Below are 24,282 nucleotides of genomic sequence, written 5' to 3' on the forward strand. Positions count from 1 at the left end.
CTGCCTGGCAAGCGCGAGGTCCTGAGTTTGATCCCCGGTACCCGCCCCCCCTCCAAGTGCACTTCAGACCCTTGGAGACACCCGAGTCTTCACACCCTGGGATGGGAGTGGGAGCCTCACCTGGAATTTTCCTCTGAGCTTCAGATGAATTTAACACTCTTGAAGAGCTTCCCTATGCATTTTAGTGGATTCCTCAGTAGTTGTGGCTCGCTTGCTTGCTTGCTTTCTCTTTCTTTGTAACAAGAATAAACTGAGAGTCAAAGAACCACCTCCTCTTCAAGATGGACAACAGATCTCCTGACGCCACCTCATCTTGCAAGCAGGATCCACCCAGGATCCACCCAGGTCATCTCCCCCAAACAACAGCTACCCTTTGGCAAACACTGCAGGGGACTACGTGGGTACTACAGATAGACCATCTTGACTACACAACCCCGTATCATTCCCATTTTATCCAGGAGGGAGCTGAGGTACAGAGAGACTTAGTGAATTATCCAAAGTCACACAGACTTGGAATGAAATCCAAGCTCCAGACTCAGAGCTCTGCCTTCTGCTGGCAACAGAACATTCAGAGTGCAGGATCTGAGGTAGCCAGTCTATAACTGCAGACACCTGTTCAGACAGTCGCGCTAATTGCTATTCCTCCGGAGCTGTTTCCTTGAGATGTGTTCCCAAGAGTGAGATCAGCAGGCACAGGGCACAGGAATGCATCATCTTGTCTGGCCAGGTGTCCTCAGGACCCCCATGCTGAGTCACATGCCCACAGCACTGAGTTCCTGTTTCCCTACAGACCAGCTTGGACCGCATCAGTTTAACTGATTTTGGCTGAATTTGTTGGTAAGAGTTGGGGGCTTCTTGGCTGTGATACAGTATTTGCATCCTTAAGGATGATAAAGACTAAAATGTTCTCAGAGCTGTTGGGTTAGTGACTACTCCCGCTTCTCTCTGGCCCACTTTGTAATCCCCAGTTTGGCTGAAGCTGTTATTGGCTGCGTTGACACTTAACTAATGAGTCTCCCTTAAACAAAAAATTACATGAAAGCCAGTCTCTGCAGTGCATGGCTGTAATCCCAGCACTGGGAAGGCTGAGGCAGGAGGATTGCCATGAGTTCAAGGCCAGCCTGGGCTACATAGCAAGACCCTGCCTCAAATAACAACAACAACAAAATCACATGCATGATTTGGAGTCTTCTTACTCTTGCTCCCCTCACTGGGAGGCACTGGTGTATCCTCCAACCGGTTCCTACTTGCGTGGTAGTAGGCCAGCAGGGGGAGCCTGTCTCTACACAGACCCAGAATGTCCCCTGACCTCCAGAACATCCCAGTGGGTGAGGGGATTCTTCCACGCCTGCCTCTGCAGAGCAGAGTTGAGTGTTCCCTCTGTGCCAGGAAGAGCCCTCTTCCTCGGAGACCTCCTGGCACCCACTGCTGGTGTGTTGGGGATCAGGTAGGTAGTTCACACCTCTGAGCCTCTCCTGTTAAATGTGATCAGGCAGAGGGGTGTGATTTGAAGAGGACATCCTTTGTTTGCATAGCTAAGGCTGGCAGTAGAGAATGCTGTGGCTAAGCAATGAGGCAGATCCGGGTCGCTCAGCCACACAGGAGCTTCTGATCTGGGACAAGGGACCTCATGGTGTGAGTGCTGGCTTGCTCATCAGTGTGGTGCCAGCAGTGGTACTGACTTGAGTGGGTCAGTATGGTGATATAATGCTTTCAGGGTGGCACACTCAGTAAATGCTTTTTTTTCCTTTGGTACCGGGGATCAAACTCGGGTACTTGCGCTTGCAAGGCAGGCAGGTGCTGGAACCACTGAGCTAAATCCCCGGCCCTGTACTGCAAATTTTCATCAGTCGTTAACTGGGAAGTTTTAGGCACAGGAGGAGTAGGCAATGCTGTGTGCCGATTAAAAGAATGGAGGAGTCTTTAGAGATGCTTTGGATGAATGATTTAATCTTTTTAACTTTTTCTTACTCAACTGAACATAGAGACTAATGTGACTTAATTTCTTCTTTTAATAAAGATTTAACTTTGAGGGAATGGTTGCTGGGGAGCACTGAGTTAGCTCCCCAATTTTTTTTTTTTTTTCACTTTGAGACAGGGTCTTGCTAAGTTGCCCAGGCTGGCCTTGAACTAGTGATCTTCCTGCCTCCGCCTCCTGAGTGACTGAGATTTAATATGATCTTTATTAAAATTTAAACCTGGCATCTGAAAACACCTCATGATCACTGTGTATTTTAATTGGTTGTAGTATTTGCCCCACAGTCACAAAATCCAGAACGTATCTCAGAATCCACAGTATTCTCCGACATGATGTCTTAAGGTTGACTATTGTATCTCACACTGGTTTACTTACAGGCAGTCAGGAAAGTAAAGACATCTGTGAAGACCTACCCCAGTTGAAAAAGGTGCCTGTGCCCTGACTATCATAAGCAGGCAGAAACTCACTGGACAACCGACCCTCCGTTTCAGTGAAGGGCTTGCTGCACAAGGAGAGGGTGCATGCTGCCACATGTATTTAATGCAAAGCCAACATCCTGTCCATCAAACTTCAGACCACAGACACTGCCTGCCTTCACTCAGAAGTCAGAGGGCTTTGCAGGATGACTTTGAAGACCAAGGCTTTTACAAAAGATACCCAAGATGGAAATTCCCCCACACCCCTAGAAAATTCCCCTACAGCAAATAGTTCCATTGACCTTAGAGGTGACTTCAGTGCTTTCTTCAGAGTTGAAAGCTGTTTAAAAATAAAAGTTGTGAAAATAAATAAATAAAAGTTGTGCCATCTGATTGCTTGAAGGCTTCACTGAACCTTTCAAATATGAGGATCCAGAGAGTGGGGATCCCTTTAATCTCTCTCTCTCTCTCTCCTGCCTGTTCTTTATTCCTTTCCTTTTTACAACAGAGTCAGAAGAGAGGAGCCCTTTGGGAACCAAGTCCCTAGGGTCCTGTGGGATGATCCCAAGTGTTGCAGAGGAGAGAGGAAAGTTCATCTTTGCCTTTTTTTTCTAATAAGCTTTAATGAGAAATAACGAGTCTTGATCAATGCCTACATTTGTTCACTACCAACATGACCTTTGCTGTATGTGCTGTATGGGGATTAAACCCAGCACCCAGCTTTTTTATTATTATTATTTTATTTTGAGATAGAGTTTCACTAAGTTGCTAAGTTGCCCAAGCTGGGCTCCAACTTGAGTTCCTCCTGACTCAGCCTCCCAGAATGCTGTGATTATACCACCATGCCAGACTCAACCTTTGCTTTTTTGACTCTGGCCTTTCTTCAAAGCTGAGCATGAGCAAAGGACTTAGCATTTGATTCTGATCCTGCCTCCTAGTCTCCACTGCAGAAACAGTAGCTGGGGAAGTGCCAACAGGACCATGCTGCAAGCAGGATCCACCAGCAGGGGAGGCAAGCAGTGCCTGGGATCCCCCACTGTGAAAACCGCTCTGGCAGATTTATTCATCTAGCAAATATTCATCCATTCCTTACTAAGTAGCAAACACTGCTGTAGGTGCAGGGCATTTAGAAGTGGACAGGGGAAAATAAACTCATGCTCTTAAGGAGTTTACACACTACCATGGGAAAGGCACGTATCATCAACATGTGTACTATGTTAGAGGGAGAGAAGGGCTATAGGAAAAATAAACAGTGAAAAGGAAAAGTGACAGTGTTTTAATATGACTTTGAATCCTTCCCTCACTGCTAACGTTACCCTTTCATGACAAACAAGAGGGTGCTCACAGTGCTGGGTGAGCAGGGCCTCATGCATGCTAAATCAGACTCTCTAAACCTCAGTTTTCTCATCTATAAAATGGGTATGGTAATAGTACCTGCCCCCAAAGTCTGTTAGGACAATCCCATGAGAGAACAGAGATGCTTTGTGGAGCTTTGCATTTAGTGGGTGCTAAGCCAGTGGAAGCTGTTGGTTGATGTGGGCCTCTGTGGTTGGCATCAACGGAGGGGCAGCACAATGTGGAGGTGCACCCTGGTTTGTCTCCCCTCTCCTTCTCCAGACCCCCTGCTCCTGACAGGCTGTCATTTTCTGCTCCCCTTTCATCATGGAGCTTAGCTCTGTGGAATCTTTGCCTCTGGCCCCTTAATGAGAAAAGTCTTCAACTGATCTGCCCCTCCTCTCCCTCCTTCCCCTCTCATTGCCTGGAGAAGTGTTCACAGAGGAGGCTGCCTTCCTTGTCAGTCAAGACTCAAGCCTTGGCTCTCTTGGCCCTTTCTTCATTTTTAATGCCCTGATTCGAAAGACACTGTTTTTTATCCTCTTTGAGAGTAAGTGGCCTTTTGGAACTTCCAAGAAGGATCCTCAGTGGTAAACGAGTTAGTAGGTTCCGTTCCTCCAGGCAACTCCTTTGCAGAGAATCTCAGTCCTCTGCTCCAGCCCTTCTCTGCACTGGAACCAAAGCAGTTTATTCCCCTAGCATGCAAGCCTGGCTCAGGTGACAATTTATACCGAGAGACCTTCCCTAGCACCTGCCTCCAGTGCCCTAGGTCATTCAGATAAGTGCATGGCTTGTACTTGTCCTCTTTGGCAGAACTTTCAGATCCGAAGTCTTATTAGGAGCAGCTGAATGCTGGTTAGGCAATCAGAATACAGTTTCTATGGTCCTCACTCACTGAAAAAAGTTAAGATCCCTCTCTTTTCTGAATGTCTGTTTCTTCATGTGTAAGACAGAGATAACTATTCTGATCCCAAACAGTTGTTGGAAGTAGTGCAGTAAGATAGTGACTGTAAGGTTCGTTACAAAGTGCCTCGTGTAGGATCAACACACATTAATGAGCAGAGTTCCTGTGTCCACGCTGGGGTTTGGTTTGAGGTTTTTCTATCATGTCCAGCTTAGCTGGGAGCAGTCACATGAACCAAGTCATCTGCTGACTCGTCTGTCATGCACAAGTAGCTCAACAACTGGACCTTATCTTGCTCTCCCACAGTTCTTAGAAGTACCAGCATTTCCTGTTGTCAGGGGCTTCCTGTTACTTGAGAACAAGGACTGTGTCTTATGCGCTATGGTCCCTGTCTGTGCCCAGTACCAAGCTGCACACAAGTGCTCAGTAAACATTTAAAACAAAGATAAAAGGGAAGACAAAGAGGTCATGCTCCCACAAGGATGGAAGGGTTCCATACCAGAGGGCACAGACTTAAAGTGTCCTCTTAAGTGGGTAGGTGGCATTCCAACCACCCTGCCTACGGGTGGACCCTCCTCACCATACCTGCCCTCCCCGGGCCTCATTTCAATGTCCTCTCAAAACTGCTGCTCGCCCTGTCTTACCCAAGAGGTGAAGGTTGGCAGAGCCCAATTCTAAGAGATGATCAATAGTAGAGCTCCAGGAGTTCAGGCCTGAGTGTAACTGACCTTGTTTTCTTCCAGTGGCAGAGTCCATCCATGGTCACCTACCACAACCTCCCCATCAGCACTCTTGTGCATTCTAGGAACCTCCCTGTGGGACAGCCATTCCTTTCAATAATATGTATGGTGCACTCTCATGCTTTGCTGACATTTCAGCCTCTGGGGCTCTCCATCAGTTACGCCTCCTCAGCAGAAAGACCTCCTTGAATTTTGAAGCATATTTCAAAGGGCTTGACCTTATCCCTCTCTACCACAAGACCCAGGAACTTAGAATTGGAGGTAGAGGGCCGGGGATTTATCTCAGTGATTTCTCCACCTGCTGCGCAAGCACAAGGACCCGAGTTCGATCCCTGGTACCAAAAAACCCAAACAAAACAAAAAAAGAATTGGAGGTAGAAATGTGAGTGTGGCCCTTTCTGTGCTCAACAGAGTCAAGCTATATTGTTTGGACTATGAATCTCTCCAAATACCCATAGTTATGTGCTAGCGTCACTTCCTGTAGATGGGAATGCTGTTTTTAGCAGGAGGGGATTAGGTATGACAATCCCACTTATAGCTGAAACAGCTTGCATGGAGCTTGAACTGCAGTTTTGAGGACCATCCGATTTAAAGAGCAAATAAACTAAAAACAAGTTTGGAGAACTACAATCAGGCCACGTAGCAGAAGCTCAAAAACAAACAATCTTGGGGCGGGAGATTTAGCTCAGTGGTTCTCCCACCTGCCTCAAAAGTGGAAGGTCCCAAGTTCGATCCCCAGTACCCTCCCAAAAAACCCCAAACACTGTTGAGGCCGGCCATGGTGGTGCACCCTATAATCCTAGCACTTGGGAGGCTGAGGCAGGAGGATCGCTGTGAGTTTGAGGCCAGCCTGGGCTACATAGTGAGTTCAAGGTCAGCCTGGACTACACAGCATTTCTACACAACATTTCTACCTCAAAAAAACAAAACAAAACAAAGAAGTTGAGAAAAATAAAAAGGCAAATCCAGAAGAGTATCTGCTGTACCAATGATAGGGAATTGGAAGATAGGCTAAATTCATGGTGGCATTGGCCAGGATAGGTTCCCCTTGACAAGAGGAATGAGAAGAACCCTGAGCGCCATGTTTCTGGATGTGGATACCAGTGACATGGGTACATTTGTTTTGTGAAAATTCATTAAATTGTACATGTATGATTTGAATTCTTTTATGCTTGATCATACTTCAGTTACAAAAAAAAAAAATGTGTGGCCAGCAGAAAATCCTGAGGTCCAGGAGTAAATAGCACAATGACCAAGCAAGCTTTGGTATAAGTTTCTTTACATTTAAACCAACTCATAAAGCAATATGAAGAATAGCGCACCCGGCCCAGCTGTCCTGTGCCCACAGGAGCATAAAGTCTCCCAAGAGAAAACTTTCTTTTCATAGCGAACAAGGGGAGGGACTCTCACCCAGGCTCTCTCCTTGGATCACTGTCTGCACAAGTCCTGTGTCATCACCCCCAAGGGAGGCCAGGGGTCAGCAGCTGCTAGACAGTACAGCTGCTGTTGGAGAGTCTTTAAGAGCATGTAACAATTTTGCCTGGAGAAGATTGTGGTCATTTTGGGGAAGGACTTCCAACCTCAGATTCAGAGGCCACCCTTCCACCCCACAGAATTCCCCCCAAGTGCCACTCTGATCACAGGACAAGCTGCCTCCCAGGCTTTCTGTAGAATAACAAGTCAACTTTCATCCTGCCCAAGGTAGAGGGGTTCTTGTGAAAGGAGTGTTTTTTTTTTTTACTCTGATAAGATTACTCAAAGGACAAGGAAAATACCATTTTTTTAAAGTCAGCCACATTGGGCATTTTTCTAAGTTCAAAAAGAAAAGATGGGGAATGCCCATGCGCCTCCACTGCTGGAGAGCCACCAGGAGCAGAAGCAGCTTGGCTGTGGGGGTGACCACTGGTTTGCCACCAGTGCTCAGTTCCTGATCCCAGGTCCCACATGATTGCCATGACAGCTGCTTAGGGGTGGTGGAGGAGCAGCAGGAGCCCTCAGTGGGTCAGCACATTTCAGTTCCCAAGAAAGGAGAAACTGGAACATGACAAAGCCAATCTTCATCACCCAGCAATTTCTGAAGCGGGTCCTGGACTGGGGTTGGCTAGTCATAAAAAATCTGTCCTTGTGGATGACTGAATTATAAGAGGGAACACAACCAGTAATGGACAGTTTTGTACTCTCACCAGAATAATTTGATGTCGATCTCAGAGAGTATTTTGGTCTCCCCAGTCTCTCACCTTTGGGTGCTGTACCCACACCTGCCTCAAGACCATAGGAGACTGTTCTGACTTGAACTGAACAAATTCTTATTGGGTGCCAGGCCCTGCGTGGCCAGGAACACAGAATCAAGCAGGTCTTTGCATCCTTTTGGCCCTCACAGTACTAGAAATGTGCATACATTTGATGCCTACAGGATGACCCACATGGAGCTTCCTGGGGATTCTAAGAAGGGACGATTTTGCTGGGCTGGGAGAAGAAAGTTTCTTAGAGAAGGTGGCCTCAGGAATAGTCCTGACTAGTGGGCAGAATTCTGGCAGGAGAGGACACAGTGGGCGTCCTCAGCAAAGTGCACAGCATTTAGCAATGGTCATGTGTATGGGGAAGTTGAGGGAATGTCCAAGGGAGATGAAATTTGTCTGGAGAGTAGAGTGGGTAGAATAGAGAAATAGGGGAGGAACCAAACAGAAAGGAAGTTTAAGACATAAGTCTGGAGAATTTGGGCCAGCTGTGGTAGGAACTGGGGACCCTATGAAGGTTTCTGAGCAGGCTGGTGACTGGAGGGGAAAGAGAGGCAGACAGGAGAGAGCACAGGGTGAACCAGAGTGGGGAGCCCAGGCTGGTGCTATACACTAGGTAAAAGAGAATGAGGACAGGAGTGGTGGACAGTCACCTTCAAGCCTAGCAGTCAGATTTAATGGAGTGCAGGTGCGAGGGGATAGGGTTTATGACACTCTCTGCTAACCACCCTTTCCATCACAACAATCACAGAGAGCAAGAGGCGAGTGTCATTTATTTTGGGGACACTGACAATTTTTGAATTATATTAGAGGAATTGTAAACTGGAGTTTGCATGCATGCGTGACTGGAGAGCACCTGACCCGTGCCTGAAGCAAAAGTCTCATGGAAGAAAACCAAGTTTAGAAGGAGCCTCCACAGTTCTTGTTCTTAGATGGCTCTAGGTTTAACAGTGGGCCCCCTTGAAGCTATCGAAACTGGGCTTGCCCCATTTCATCACTGATTCTGAAATCAATCTACCTGGGCTCCTGATTGCTCCTCCCTCCAGGCACCTGTTCCACACCCAAAAGACTTCATTGGCAAACCTATTATTAGTCACTCAACCCAAGCAGGGAATGCAGCACAAATGCCACATTCTAGGCGACATCATTTCATCAAGTTCATCTACCCGACAGGCTTTGATGTTCCCCTACTAAATCACATCCACCCTCCTTGGCCTGGTTATCATGATTTGGGTGCCAGAGTCAGGTGACCTACTTTAGAATTCCAGCTCTTCCACTTACTTAGTCTCTTTAAGCCTCAGTTTCCCTTTACCCTTCAAGCTGTGTTGTGGTAAAGATCTAATGAGATACTACACATAAAGAATAGAGCATAGAGCCAGGGATTTAGCTCAGTGGTTCTGGCACCTGCATTGCAAGCGCAAGCTCCCGAGTTCAATCCCCCGTACCAAAAAAAAAAAAAAGAATAGAGCATAGAGCCTGACACAGGTAAATGCTCAGTAATTGATATACATTACATGGTAGCCACCTGGCACCCAACTACCTTTCCTACTGGATTCCCATAGTTACTATCACACTTTCCCACTTTCTCCATGCCTTTCCTCACACTTTTCCCTCTGGGTAGGAAGGCTTCTTCACATTTCCACAGGCTGGAGTCCAAATGACCCTTCCTGCATGGTCCTAGTCATCCCATTGTTGTGTCAGTCTGTGGCACTTCTCCTTAGGGTCAAAGAGATACCAATCTTACCTGTTTCTAGAATGGAAACCCCAGGAGAGAAGGGATTTTTTTTTTTTTTTGGTACCAGGGATTGAACTTGGGACCTTGTGCTTTCAAGGCAGGCGGCAGCACCACTGAGCTAAATCCCTGGCCAGAGAAGGGATTTTTTAAAAGTCCATTTCATTTGCTGATACTATCCCAGTGTATACAAAAGCATGGAGTATTAGGCTGTGTGTGTGTGTATGTGTGTGTGTGTGTGTGTGTGTGTGTTCAAAGCACGAGTCTGCTTCCTGGATAGAGAACTCCTTGGAAAACTACTGCTGATTTATTCTATAGCTTCCATATTGTCCTGGTGAATTCAGTGTATTGAACTATGGTGGATGCAGTATGAGAAAGGGGTTCTGCTCAAAAAGGGAATGGGAAAATCCTGCAAGATAGATAGAGTAATCTTTAATGAGGAAGTTCTGTCTCTTTCCACTCTGAGGTGGTGATAAGTGATGAGCTAACTGAAAATCCAAAGACACAGGTGATAGATATTGAGGATGGATAATTATACAGCATTTAGAAGAAGTGGCTGTAACTTGGATCTGTTCAGATCAGTTAAGCTCAGTTGCATGAATCTTATCCACAGCTAACAGTGCCCTGACTACCACCCACTTAGCTTTGCTTAAGAATTGTTCTCTTGAAGTTCCTGGTTAAATCTTACTTACAAGTCTGGTTTCCTAAATTTAGCAAACTATGTGGTATGTGCCTGTAGTCCCAGGTACTTGGGAGGCTGAAGTACGACTTGAACCCAGAAGTTTGAAGCTAGCTTGTGCAATAATTAGCAAGACTCCCTCTCATACATAAATATTTGGTAAATAAAAGATTAAATGACTGAACCAAAGACTCTAGATATAAAGGTAATTTGAGGTCTTCCATGTTTGCGTACTAGCCAACAGTACACATTTTGAACAAATATAAATGCAACACAGTAGCATTACTGAATTCATAATAGCGTTTAGTGATTTCAAGTTTTTCTTGATCTATCTATTATCACACGGTGAGGGAGGAAGTTCTGCAAAGTACTCCAATATTCAAAATGATCCTTGTGTTTGAAGAGATTGGAAACAATTGCTCTGGGAGTCCTTGGAGGCCTCGCACAGAGAACTGCACAATAACTCCTTGGCAGATCCTTCTGTGACTCAGACTTCAACAGTGGCCTTTCTAATTTCAGGTAGTCAGAAAAGACTCATATCATGCCTCCTTTAGAGCCAGTTCACATCAGTTTTTATTACTATAATCCCCCATATTGTCTGGCCCAGATTCTGTGTGTTCCAACTATCACATTCTACTCTTAAAGCTCAGATTGGCAAAGTCATAATTTGAAAGTTGTCCAAAAGCAACTTTTGGTCCTTAATCAATTGTCACAAATTTTAGTATTAGAGGAAGCACCAAATAACATATAACCATCTGCTTTAGTGTGTGCCAAAATCTCATTCAAAGTATGCCCTTTTAGAACAAGCTTCCTAGTAAAAATTAACAACAGAATCGATCACTGTTTGAACAAGAGGGTTAGTGTATTTGTTTCATTTATGTGTGGAGCTGGGGATTGAACCAGGGCATTGCACATGCTAAACAAGCACCCTACCAATGAGCTATGTCCAGGGCTGGTAGGTTGAATAAGGAATATGACAGTTCAATTTGTTCCACTGCCTAAGCAAGTTTCAGCTGTGAGTTATTCTGCTGATATTCATTGACTTTTCACTACCAGAAATCCTTTTCTTTTTTTTTTGGTACTGGGATCGAACTCGGATCCTTGCGCTTGCGGGGCAGGCGGTGGCACCACTGAGCTAAATCCTCGGCCCCCAGAAATCCTTTTCTTAACAAATCCCACTGCTCTCTTCTGCCTGACTTTAAACCAGTGCCCAGTATTATAGCCTAGTTACCTGCTTAGATATAAAATCTTTCATTTGAGTTGAAAGAGAACCAATACTTATCTCAGAATTCTCAGCTAACAGGCAATTTCAGCAACTTTCTAATATTTTTGGGCGCCCATACTTCTTAAGAAGTTGTTGTTTTTGGAGTGCTAGGGATGAACCCCTGATCCTCATGTGTACTAGGAATGTGCTCTGCCACTGAGCCATATCCTCAGTCTCTAAGTGCATGGCAGTATCTGGTGGATAAAAACTCAACCATAGGGCCAGGGATTTAGCTCAGCAGTTCTGCTGCCTGGCTCACAAGCGCAAGGCCCCAAGTTCAATCCCTGGTACCAAAAAAAACCCCAACAAACTCAACCATACATATGCATTTTTAAAAAATCTATTGACTGTGCATCAGGATTGTGCTGGGGCAGCCATTCAGAGAAGACTAAGACAGTTCCTGTTTCTGAGGAACTTATTATGCAGCAGGGGACATGGGTATGTGTTATGGTTTATATGGAGAATGGTCCCCAAAGGCCTCATGTGCTCATATGCAGAGCTCTTGGAAGAGGACTGGATCATGGGCCATGTAGCTGACTTGCTGTTAGCAGGTGGGGTCTGGTCCAAGAAGTGGGTCACGGGGGGATGACCTGGGAGGGTACATCTCCCTTCCCAGTTCTTCCCTTCTCTACTTCCTGGCTGCCATGCCATGGTGTAAGCAGCTTTTCTTCTACTATGCCCCTCTGCCATGCCATTCTGCCTTGGAGCTGGCTGACTGTGGACTAAACCATGACTCCAAATAAACCTTTTCTCCTTTAAGTTGTGGGTGCTAGGTGATGAGAAAGTGACTAACATACTGTGGGGTGGTGAACGGTGACAAGTGCCAGCACAGAGCTAAGTTTAAAATGAAATACTAACTGGGTATGGTGGCCTATGCTTGTAATCCCAATACTCTGGGAGGGCAAGGCAGGAAGATCACAAGTCCAAGCACAGCCTGGGCAATTTAGTGACTTAGTCTCGTTTTGAAATAAAATACAAAAAAGGGCTAGATGCTGGGTGTGGTGGCACATGCCTATAATCCCAGCACTTGAGAGGCTGAGGCAAGAGGATCACTTTGAGGTCAGCCTGGGCTACATAGTGAGTTCAAGGCTCGCATGAACTATATAGTGAGACCCTGTCTCAAAAAAAAAAAAAAAAAACAGAAACAGCTTAGATATAGCTTAGTGTAATGGCCCTAGATTCAATGCCAGTAACACACACACACACACACAGACACACACACACACACACACACACACAGACACACAAAATGGGATAAAAGTGGTGTGAAGTTTCTATGGTACTCAGGGAAGTAGCCACAGAAATTATTTTTGCAGAGCTTGGAAAAATAGAAAGGAGCCTTTAGAACAGAGTTTAGGAGAGGTGGTTGGAAAAGAGAAGGGTGAGTATGCAAAGCAGATAAAGTCATCTATGCAAGGACTATGAGAAGCTGAAGAAGGGCAGCCAGGTGTCAAGTGGAAAGCAGCAATTAAGGACAAATAGGCTGTCAGACTTGGAACAGCCTTGGATGCAAAGCTAAGGTCTGATGGCCCTTGCTTGGGAGGTGACAGGATCAGACCCATTTAGAAGCCTTGGAGATGGGCCAGAGATTTAGCTCAGTGGTTTTGCCGCCTGCTGCACAAGCGCAAGGACCTGAGTTCGATCCCCGTACCAAAAAAAAAAAAAAATAGAAGCCTTGGAGAAGTCAAGGGGAAGAGACTATGTGCCAGTGGAGGCTGCTGGGAAGGAGTGGCTGGGAGGCTGATGGGAACCGAAAAGGGTGGGCCATGCCTACAGCACAGAGATAAGCAGGCTCTGCTGAAGATCCACAATCTCTTGGAGATAAACACCAGGGCAGTGTCCGATAAGCCTCTGGCCTTTGGAACTCTTTTCTTCCTGGGGCACTGACTATAGCTTGAGGTTTACTCTGGACACTCAGAGCTGGCAGTCAGGGATGACAACAACACTTGCAGTTCAGTGGAGCCCAGAACTTGGACTGCCTGGATTTGAATCAGGCTCTGCCACTCTGGACCTGGTTTCTTACTGTCTCTGCAAGTCAGTGTCCCGCTTGGGATAGCACCTGCACTGGCACCTACCTCAAAGGTTTGGCATGAGGGTGAAGATTCAATCTATGGAGGGTCTTTAGAACACTGTGGAACGCAGGAGGCCCTGGTAAGTAAGTGTCAGCTGCAGCCAAGGAGTGAGCCTTTGGTGGGCCCAGTCCAGGGAAATGGAAGCTGCTCTGGCTGAAAGGGGATGGGGTTCTCCTCTTTTTCCCTGACCATTCCTAGGAGTAGGGCTTGATGGGACTTTTCTACCAGGCTGAAAAATCACTGGGTTCTCCATTCTTGGGATTCATTTCTACATGAGTTTCCTGAACAAGGAGTTCAAGTAGGTGCTGATGCTTGAAGTCTCGATTTCTCCTCAGACAACAAAGTTCAACAACCCAAGGAGTACTTGGTGTGACCCATCTACAAGCACCAGGACAATCCAGCAAAAGCTGAAATGCCTGGTGTCAAGCTGGGGAGTGTTTGCATGTGCAGAGCAACGGTGTAAATCTCACCCCAGATAAGACAACACTGCTGACGCCAGAAGGGGTTTTTCCCCAGGGAGGAAAAAAAATCTCCCCAACAATATAAGGCTGTCATTCTTTCCTGCTTCATGACCTGTAAAGAAATTCTGATAAAAATGACTTAACTCAAGGTAAGTACTTAACACATGTTAAGCATGCAACAGACTTTCTGTAAGAGCCGGTTTCACTCAACTACAACTCTTCTTAGACCTACTGAAGTAGGTATGGGATTCAGTGGGTTCTGTGGGTGTTCAGAACCCAATAAATATATAAAACTGCAGTTTAAAGAAATTCTAAGGCAGGAGGATTAAAAGTTTGAGCCCAGCCCAGGCAATATAGCAACTTAGCAAGACTCTGTCTCAAAAAAAGGAAGGGGGGAGGGGCGAGCCAGGGATACAGCTCAGTACAAAGGTCCTGAGTCCAATCCCCAGTATTGCAAAAAACAAACCCAAGAAAAAAATCTCTTGTATTCTTCAGAGAAAAGATGCTTCACATGATGATGCACTATGATTATGAATTAGGCAAAAATTAATGCTTTCTAGGTTGGCTCAAGGTCACTTTGCCATTATTTTAAAGCCTACAATTTCTAGCTAAGCCAGATCCTACAGTAACTCCAGCAGTGCTTATAGATCTAGCATCCATCCATCATAACTGGAGACATGCAGCTGAGGATCTTTCCCGAGAACCCTAATAAGTGAGATTTTATCACAGCACTGTTGGCCCCAAATTAACAAGAAAGGAGAGGTTCTAGAGGCAGCCTCTTGCTTCCATTCATCAAGGTTAGCGGTTATATCAGGCAGACCAGTATACTCTGGGGAGTAACTAGTATCTTATTAAGTTATAAATACACTTAATGACTTTAGTACTGGTTTCTTATTTTTGGAATATGAGAAAAAAATAGAACTCATAGTCACTAGAGTCTAAGTAAAAGGCCGCTGTTTTTTTAATAACATATATTTACCTACAATACTGCTTATGAATTATGTTTTTATAGAGCCTGCATGTTCCTTCAAAGGCCAACTGTAACTCTCTTGTAACTGCATCAGCTACTTATAAGGTTCAACTGGCTTATCTGCTTGGAAAAATTACATGTGTTAGAAGATCTGAAAATCAAGTTGTTTGGTTTGATTCAAACTAGTTAAACCAGTTCAGAAAAGACTATGAGATTTTTCTCTCCACCCCCATCTGCCTTTGTGGTCTCTCCTTAAGAGAAACAAATGCCCATCTTCACTTACTGAACTTTAGAGTTGTTTTTTTTTTTGCAATGCTGGGGATCAAACCCAGAGCCCCATGCAAGCGAGGAAAGCACTCCACCTAGCCACACCCCAGCCTGAGCATTTTCTTAAAAACATTCAATAGCGTTAACAGAAGGACAGAATTTTTCTTTCACTTATGTGCACTGAGAAAGATCATATTTAAAATCATTCACCAAATACCCAACTGTTAAAGCAATCTTGAGCTTACCTCATTTCCAGCTGCTGACCTGATACTGGGTCCACTGATGGTGGGCAAGCTGTAGGCCTGTGGGTCCCCAGATGCCCAGGGATGAGCACTATCTAAAGGAATGCTTCAGTGGCTGGGTGGGAAGAAGCGGGTCCCTTAGCTGACTATGAGGAAATCTAAATAAATTGCACAGGTGCTGTTAAGCTCCATATGGGTGACATCCCTCCCATCCCACCCCTTTCTGTTCCCAAACACAAACGAGCCACTCATCTTCTTTCTCTTCATGTGCAGCTCATCTCTAGCCCCATGGACCTCCACCCCTGGGGAGACATGCCAGGGAACCTCTGCTTCCTAGGAGAGCACTGTTGGGTCCCCAAGAGGGGACAGAGGGAGTGAGATCACTATGCTGCAGGGGCTGTGCTGTTTGCTCTTGCTCAGGACAGACAGGTCTCACCTCAGTTAAAGGCTAGATGTGGTTCTTTGAGGTGAATGTCCCCACACAGAGAAGGGCTAGGCTGGCTGAGGCAATCTGGAGCTGGCTTCAAAATCAGCAAGAGGGAGGGGGCAAAACCTCACAACAAACAGTGGTGACAGAAGGTTTGTGTGGGAAGACAGTTAAGTTTGGTCTAAAACAAGCAGTGTCTCTGGTAATGAGCTGTTAGGAAATACTTGGGGCCCTCAGTGCTCAGGCTCTGAGAGCCCTGCGGCTGCCTCTCAAGCCTTGGGGTGTTGGGGGAAAGGAATGGGGGAGGGCAAAGTGAGGTGAAGCAAAAGCACCACTGAGGAGCATGAGGACATTACAGCGCCTTGGAGAAAACACCAGTGTGTGTGATGAGCACGCAGGCCTGCTTTTGAATCCTGGCTCTACTTTGTATCACTGCAACCTTTGGGAAATTCTACCTTGTCTAAGTCACAGCTGGCTCCTCTGTGAAATGAGGACATCTAAGACAGGGTCCTGGCAGGAAACAGACACAAGGATAGCAAAGTACTTGAGGGCTGCCAAAAGCAGGGAGTAAAGGAGCAATACTGGACTTGAAGCGACAAGGGGAGGGTGTGGTACCAAACCTCAGAAGTCGCCTGACTGGAGCCCTGGCCCTTGGCAGAGAAGCCCAGCCATTGCCAACCCACAGCTAGGAGGTGGGCCCTGGGGAGTGAATTTCCTGACTCTCAGCTGCCAAGCTCTGCTCAGTGTCTGGTGGATCCTGAGCAGCAGCCAGGGCAAGTGCCCAGGGCCAGGCTCCTGGGGGGAAGTAGAGGATGAGGAGGGGATCTGGGGAGCACTTGGGAGTATTCTGAATGCCTGGATGTGGCTGGAGAGTTGACAAGACAGTCACCATAAATGCCTGGCACAGTAACACTAACTCACTGTGGGCATTTACTTATCCAAAGGCCATAATGCAACTTTATTTTTGGTGGCAAAAGCCAGAATAAAAACAAGACATGGTCATCTAATTAGAGTGAAAAACAAAACCTTTACAAAATTGACAGGTAACATTTATTAAAACGTCATACAAAAGGGCATGGTCTCTTCTATAAGAAGAAAATATTAAACAGTAACATTCAATTAAGTAAAACCATGCTGTACACTGAAGACAGCAATTATATAAAGACAAAACTATTCAACTTTTGCAACACAGGCATAACATTTCACAAAATATCAATAAGATATGCACCTAATGATAATCTGTTTATTATCAAATGGTTTTGCGGCCTAAGAGTCACCTGACTTGCATAAATAAAGTAATTTTCTGGAAGAAACACTGGGAACCTCATAAAAGGAAAGAAGGCAGCAGCAACTGACATGACATAGGCTTCAAGCAAAATTTTTAAAAAGTCACATTTGCAAAATGTGTTCCAGCATCTTCCCAAAGGGCACTATCAGTAGAGATTTGAAATAAGAAACTTGTACCTTTAAATGTGTAAGTAGCAAAGAAAAAAACCTGAGCAAACCCTGGTTTCACTGAACAAAGTTACTCATGAAAGCAACCTAAATGACAAAAATTAGTGGCACAGAAGGGGGCTCAGAGTAACACATCTCTTGGTTTCCAGCATTCCTAAAGTATCAGAGAGCTCTCATGAGCAAACACCTGGATTTGTGACAGAGGTACCCTCTCCACCCCACCTAAAGCTGCAGCACACACTCCCCCAGGACAGCACAGGCCTCCTGTGCCTCAATCTCCCTTCTACAGCAGTTGGGGGTATGCCATCCTCCACAGAAGGAGCCACTTGGGACACATAGCTTTCCCCAATAGCTGGAAGCCTGCCCAGGGTCAGTGGAGTTCAGCAAATGCTCATTAGAAGGGAGGGAGCCCTTTTGCGCAGATTCCCTTAAAGCAAAGAGTGGCCAAAAGGAACTAGAGATGAGATCTAGAAATCAGAATGCAGGCTAGGAGCTCAGGAGAGGGCAACCACAGCACTCAAGGAGCAGTTACACAGACTTCCTCAGGTGGACAGTGAGACCTATGTTACCAAGTGAATTACTGTGATGTGTCCCCCTAAAATTAAAGGCATGGTATATGCAGAATATTAAATGCCATTGGTGGTATCTTGAAGCCCTTTCCCACTGGGACTGGAAAAAAAAAACAGTTAAGACTCAAAGGGGACAAATACCTTGGTTGTTGGCCCTTGAAACAATCCCTGACTGTTTAAAAATTGTCACCCACAATTATCCAAACTCATCTAGAAGGATAAGAATTTCCTAAAGCTGTATTTTCTTCCAAGGGGAGAGACTACCATTGTAACCTAGGGGAGGGGGTGGGGGCTAAAGAAGGAATGAAGTATAGTCTCTTAATCCTACAAAGCAGAATTTCTAAACATTCACTTTTAAGGTCTGGACTAAGGTTATCTCTTTCCCTGCCTCCGGAACGTGGCCAGCATCTCAGATACCCAATCATCTCAGAGTCTAGCTGACCAATGAACAACCCAACTATCACAAAAAATTTAGATAGATGTGAGGAACTTATTTATGTTCTACATCTAGCAGCTGATGTACATTTTTGGATTTCAATTAGATACCTTCAAGCACATTAAATAAGTCCCAGCACAACTGACTGCTTCCAAACTGTCACTCAGGGGCTGGCCATACTCCTGGTTGAACAAAGATTCTTTGTTACCTACCACTCAGAACCAGCGTGCTGATTCAGCATAACTGAAGAATCACGATTTTCCCAGAATATTTTTATTTTACCTCTCAGACTCTTCTCCCCAAATGTCCCAAAGCTTATTTAAATGCAACTTTTAATAGGAAATAGCACACCAAACCTTCTCAACAGAAGAAACTGTTTTGCTAATACCTTGGGAGCAGTGATCAGCTTTTGGCAGAATGGAATGGCTGCACTGTCTTAGTATGGAAATTTGTAGGAGCAATAAAAGAACTTCTCACACATAATGGCTAGGATTATACCTAAAACTCATTGGCCTAACATGAGAAAAAGAAAATTGAGCAATTGAGTTTTGATTGTACAGTCACCTCTACACACTGTCAGGTACACAGAGAAAGGACTGTTAACTGGCAAGTTTCAACACTAAGAGAAGATGATATTAATGTGGCAAACAACCAAGAGGTAATATCTAGTTTCTAGGTTAAAAAAACTATATATATATTTATAATAAAGTTTTAAATACAAAGTGCTTTTTATATATTGAGAATGATACAGTGTTAGTGAATAGATCCCTGTTTTGTAATCTTGATTACAAGAATTAACTGGTGAGTATTGTCTTTCCCCTTTCCAGATAATGTTCAACATGTAAATATCTTGGTGTTAGGAGCTTAAGGATTAGAGGCCGCTGCCAGCAATGCTTATCATATTAGAGCAAAGCCAAACTTTTAAAACAAAATTTCACCCCAAATCCAACAGAAATCATTTTAAAGGAAAAAAAAAAGTTTCTTAGAAGGAATACACCTATAATTTCATGGAAAGATGACCTAATAGTAGCACCCTGTCCTATGCTGGTAATAATCTCATGTATGTTAAACAGTTTAAAAGCATTCTGAATATATGCCTTCATTTGAACCTAAAACACCTGATCAATCAGTAGAAAATCAGTCTCAGAATAGCTGCTTTTCTTTTTGTTTTTTTTTGCTAGGTATACTATGTGGACTTGTAAATTTATGCAGCTTTTATCTGTAACTTGGGAACATGAATCTGTGGAATATTTTGCTAAAATTAGGACTCCTTCATTCCCCTTTTAACACACATTCCAGCACTTATAAAGAACTGGCAGTATTAGCTCAGTGTACCTTTCTGAAAAACATATCCCCCCCACCAGTGTATTTTCAAGACTCTTCTTGGGGAATTTCACCCCCCTCCCAAGTATAACCCACACTCTTAAGATTATGCTTTTCCCTAACTCTCACTTTGACAACGGGAGTGTCTCCAGAGCACTCTGTTAACTCCTGAAGTCCACAGGTAACCCTCAGCCATGACTTCTGGCTCCTTTCCACGAACAGTGGTCACTAGCTGCCCTTGTTGGGAAGCACCATAAACTAAGAGCAACAGATGGGGTGCCCCATGTACTGTGGTCCTCTGACCACTCACAGCAGGCTAGATGTCTCCTAGCCAGTGTAGATCCCAGTGCACAGATGCTACAATTAAACAGCATGTGGGGCAGCAAACCAATTAGAAACTTACCTCTGGCACCCAAAAGAATTACAAGATACAACAGTTCAACTCAACCTTAGAACTAATACAAAACTGCCTTATCAAAGAATTTGAAACATGACAGTGGCATCTTACAGAAATTGAAGCTTGTACCATAAGTTATTTCAGCCTTAGAATGTCATCCTCCTAGTATCTCCATAGTTTTAGTTAAAATACCCTTTAAAAAGAATAAAACCAGACAATTTCTCATCCTAGGAATATTATTTGCAGCTTTTACATAAGTAGCATTTCATTCAGTGAAGCAGCTACCAAAACAAATCCACATTACCTAAGTATCTATCTTAAGAGCAAACAAAACAAAATTTCAACATGATCTTGTAATAATGAGTGACCAAAAACTGCTGCCACCTGAAATGGAACTGGTGGGTTAGAGTCCAGTTCCAAGTGCAGGTCTCTCCATCATCAAGTTCACCCGCCTCAATCACAACTGGCTTAAAGGTTTTGCTTGCTGGGCAGTGGCTTAACATATTGCCATTACCCACTCCAAGCCAAGACTGAACATACAAATTTGAGGAATTAGATTTTTTAATTGGCCTACTTAGAGCTGGTCTTTCAGAAATATCTTCCTTATTTTTTTTAAAGCTTCTCTCATAATAGCAAGTAGCACGCATCATCTGTGCCCAGATTTGCATTAATTAACATAGTTTATTTTTGTGCATGCCACTCAAGGGCCAGATCCTATTTTTAGTTAGCCTCAGTTGTATTCTGCTCAGCCTTTGCAGCTTCATAGGACTTAGTACAAGAAGTCACATGCCTGTGGAAACTGTCCCTCCACATAAATCTCTTTGTACAGATATTACACTCATACGGCTTGATGCCTGTATGAATTTTCATGTGGCCCACGAGATGGTGCTTCATTTTGAATTTCTTACCACAGACACCACAGCCATAAGGCCGAAGACCGAGGTGCATGCTCATGTGTCGATCTCTCTGACTCTTGTGGGTGAAACTTTTCCCGCACTGACAAGGATACAGCTTGTCAGTGGCTGAGAATCCTAAGTGAGAAGCTTCTTCTTTAATCCCTGCTACCATTTCAATATTCTCACTGTAGCCTGCTGTGAGGGCAGCCTCTTGTCTGTGCCCAATTAGATTCCCATCTGACCTCTCTCCAGAAAACTCTTCCATGGAAGAACCATAGAAATCCACCTGCTCATCATAATTGCTTTCATCAGCCTGTTCATCAAACTCTGCTTCCACTTTCTTCTCCCTGATGTGAAAGTCCTCCTCCACGCCTGAAGGCTGGACTGAATGCTCCGTCTGCATGGTATTGATAGACTCAGTAACCTGGTGCTCATCGTAGGCTGCATGCACGTCCATGCCCTCGCAAGCCTGCTCCAGGCGCTCAGGCTTCACGTGGATCCAGCGTTTGTGAGCCATTATGCTGGGCTTGCTGTACATGGGCCGGGTGTAGTGGAACTCAGCGCTGTCGCTGGCCCCCTCCTCTCCATCCTGGCTTGCCATTTCAGTGCTCAGCCGGTCATGCTCAGTGGATGAGTTGCTGGGCAGGTATTCGTGCTCAGTGAGCTGAGATGATAGCTCATCTTTGGTGCTTTCTTCTTCATTCTCTCCATCCCTCAGTTCTTGGGCTTTGGGGAAATCGGTGTGGCTCCCAGAGCCCAGCTCAAAACTCTCCACCAGGCCATTGTAACTACTACTACTTGGAGACTGGTGGTCACTGCCATGATTTAGCTTCTGACAAAGGACTGTAGGGTTTCCCTCTAAAACCTCAGTGCATTTATCCACCACATGCCACATCTGGAGAAAGCTGGCTGCCGTTAAGTAACTAACAATTTCTGGAGCAGGCATTACTAGGCGACCTGTATAACTAGATAGGAGAATGTTCTCAAACACTCTTGGATTCATCACATCAGGCAAAACAATTCTCCTGCTGTTTTTCAGGAGTACTTGGTCACAAAAGTAGGGTGAACTGGCAGCAAGAACAGCTTTGTGTGCCTGGAAAATGTGGCCCTGGACAACAATGGAGACGTCACATAATTGTCCTTGCTGGCGCTGCTGGTTCAGTTTCTGCAGAATAGTGCTGGAAAAATCAGGAAACTCTACTCGAAAGGAGTTTGTTCCAGGCTCCATTTCATCACAAATCTTGATTAGTGCTACAAGAGAATGAAAAATTGGTATGAATTCCAGCCCAAAGAGAAACTTAGTCCATCCCCTCTCTCCCTGGTTAAGAAAACACAGACAAGCTCCAAAGTTCCACAAACTCCTTTTGCCTTTGGGCACTAGGAGGTAGAGATTCACTCTCCAGAGCAAGTCTCCCTGTGTGAGGGTGCCATGAGCAGGAGCCATCCACCACCCTTCACAGTGTTAATTCTTCATTTTGCCCGTGTCTGCAGGTAAGAAAATAATATTCACGTGACTGTATTTGTGAGCTACACAAATCCCCTCAGCAAAACAAAGTATTTCTAATCAAAACAAACATTGATTTCTATTAAAACAACTGAATTTTAAGCCTCAGATTCAACTCACATTTGCCAAGTTGGGGTGAGAGAGGGAGAATTGTGAGAAGAGGACTGGGAGTGCAGCTCAGTGGTAGAATGCTTGCCTAGGACACCACAACCATGAGTTCAATACCCAAGACCAACAAAAAAAAAAATTCTGGGAAGAAGGAAATGGATATAGAAAGGCTCTCAGGAATGAATCTGGCAACAACAGAAAGGAGACATACTAGTAGGCTAAGACAATTGTGTCTTTGGTCTTTCTGCATCAAAGGGGTTATTCGCTGAGGCCTGAACAATGCAGGTTTCTCTAGCTGCTCTTAGAATTTTATCCCTCTAAATTCTTCTGATAATGAGAGGCAGAATTAACCTGCAAAGCAAGGTATTGTACCTATCTGGTGGCCTCCAAACTGTTTAAACAGTTATAGACTAATAAGGATAGCAAATATTGCCCTTGCTGCTGAATGGACCCAATTAGAAAAAAAAAAGCTATAGCAAAGAATAAATGATTACCTGTGGGTTACTGTAAATGTATTTTGTAGAACATGTTTGCATGAAAAGACAATTCCTAACAACAACACAAGATGAACTCTGCTAGAGATCTGCCCGTACCCCATAATTCTGTAGTAAATTGAAGCTGACAAAACATCCAAATGATGTATAGCGATTTGCTGCCTTGCTCTAACACCACAGACATTCACTCCTAAATACCAAGTTTTCTAACTATGAGTTAAAGAGCCAGACAGCTCAAACCCTGCAAGCCATCCTTCAGGGATAGGGAGAGATGATAAGAGAAGAAACCAGTGTTTCCTAATTATTATATGCCACCTGCACACTTTTTTTTTAAATTTTAGTCTTTATAATTACTCTGTAAATGTAGGGTTTAATTTTTTTTTTTTTTTTTAGGGCTTAACATTTTTAAGTTCAGCTATTTTAAGTAACTTTCCCAAGGTTAAAAGCTAGTTTTTATTAAGTTGAGATATAAATCCAGGTCAATATGACTCCAAAGCCTGCAGTATTTTTCCTATCACATCACTCTGCCTCCTCTCAGATGATACCGATATGTTAGCTCAGTCATTAGTAATTTTAAGACAGTGTTTTTAGAACAAAACATTAATTTATGGTTTCACACATCTTAAAACATTTCATAACAACTTAAGACAAAATAGGCCATGAAATAGACTATTTAGGTATTTGTAATTTCAAAAGGAAAAATTGACTATATATAAATGTATAGACTGGAGGTCTATATTTAAATTCAGAGTGCTACCTCTGGGTGACCATATTCCCTGTCAGTCTTTTGGTGGCGGGGTACCAGGAATTGAACTCAGGACCTTGTGCTTGCGAGGCAGGTGCGGTGCCACTGAACTAAATCCCCGGCCCTCATTCTGATATGTATTACCAAACTACTTTCCAGGAAGCATGTACCAAGTCACACTAATACTAATAGTAAATGATAGTGTCTACTTCCCACACCTTTAACAAAACTGGATGTCATTAAATCAGAAAAAAACTCTGCAAAGCTCCTAAGTGAATAGCTTATGATTCACTGCTATTTTAATCTGCATTTCCTTAATCAGAAATAAGACTGTTAAGTCTGTACTTAAGTTACTGGCCATTTGAATTTTTTTCTATAAATTACCAGTCACAACCTCTGCTCAAATAAATTGGGCAAGTAATATTGATTTTTAAGGGTTTTTGTTAAATCCAGGAAATTTTTACCGTGTTGTAATTTTTTTCAGTTAGCTGATATTACTGAATTTGTTGCCACAGTGGAATTTATATAAAATAACCATTCTTTTTGATTTCATGGCCCTAGAGTTTTGTAACAGACATAGAAGGGCACTCTGAACTCCAAATTAAAATTATTATAAATAATAATAAAATGC

General features: G+C 44.2%; 1 protein-coding gene across 3 annotated transcripts in view; it reads right to left on the reverse strand.

Annotated features, from left to right (window-relative positions):
* Positions 1-2,354: 2,354 nt before the first annotated feature.
* Zbtb43 (zinc finger and BTB domain containing 43) overlaps positions 2,355-24,282 on the reverse strand; it is a 40,387-nt gene continuing 18,459 nt past the window's right edge. For all 3 annotated transcript variants that reach the window (XM_021262044.2, XM_004849361.4, XM_021262043.2), the window contains one exon: positions 2,355-22,051. In XM_021262044.2, the coding sequence (XP_021117703.1) occupies positions 20,625-22,028 (1,404 nt within the window). In that variant the 5' untranslated portion in view covers positions 22,029-22,051 and the 3' untranslated portion in view covers positions 2,355-20,624. The remainder of the gene's footprint in view (positions 22,052-24,282) is intronic.

Source organism: Heterocephalus glaber, unplaced genomic scaffold (assembly GCF_053883595.1).
Source record: "Heterocephalus glaber isolate CG9 unplaced genomic scaffold, H.glaber_assembly_v1.0 deba00001479, whole genome shotgun sequence".
Taxonomy (NCBI): domain Eukaryota; kingdom Metazoa; phylum Chordata; class Mammalia; order Rodentia; family Bathyergidae; genus Heterocephalus; species Heterocephalus glaber.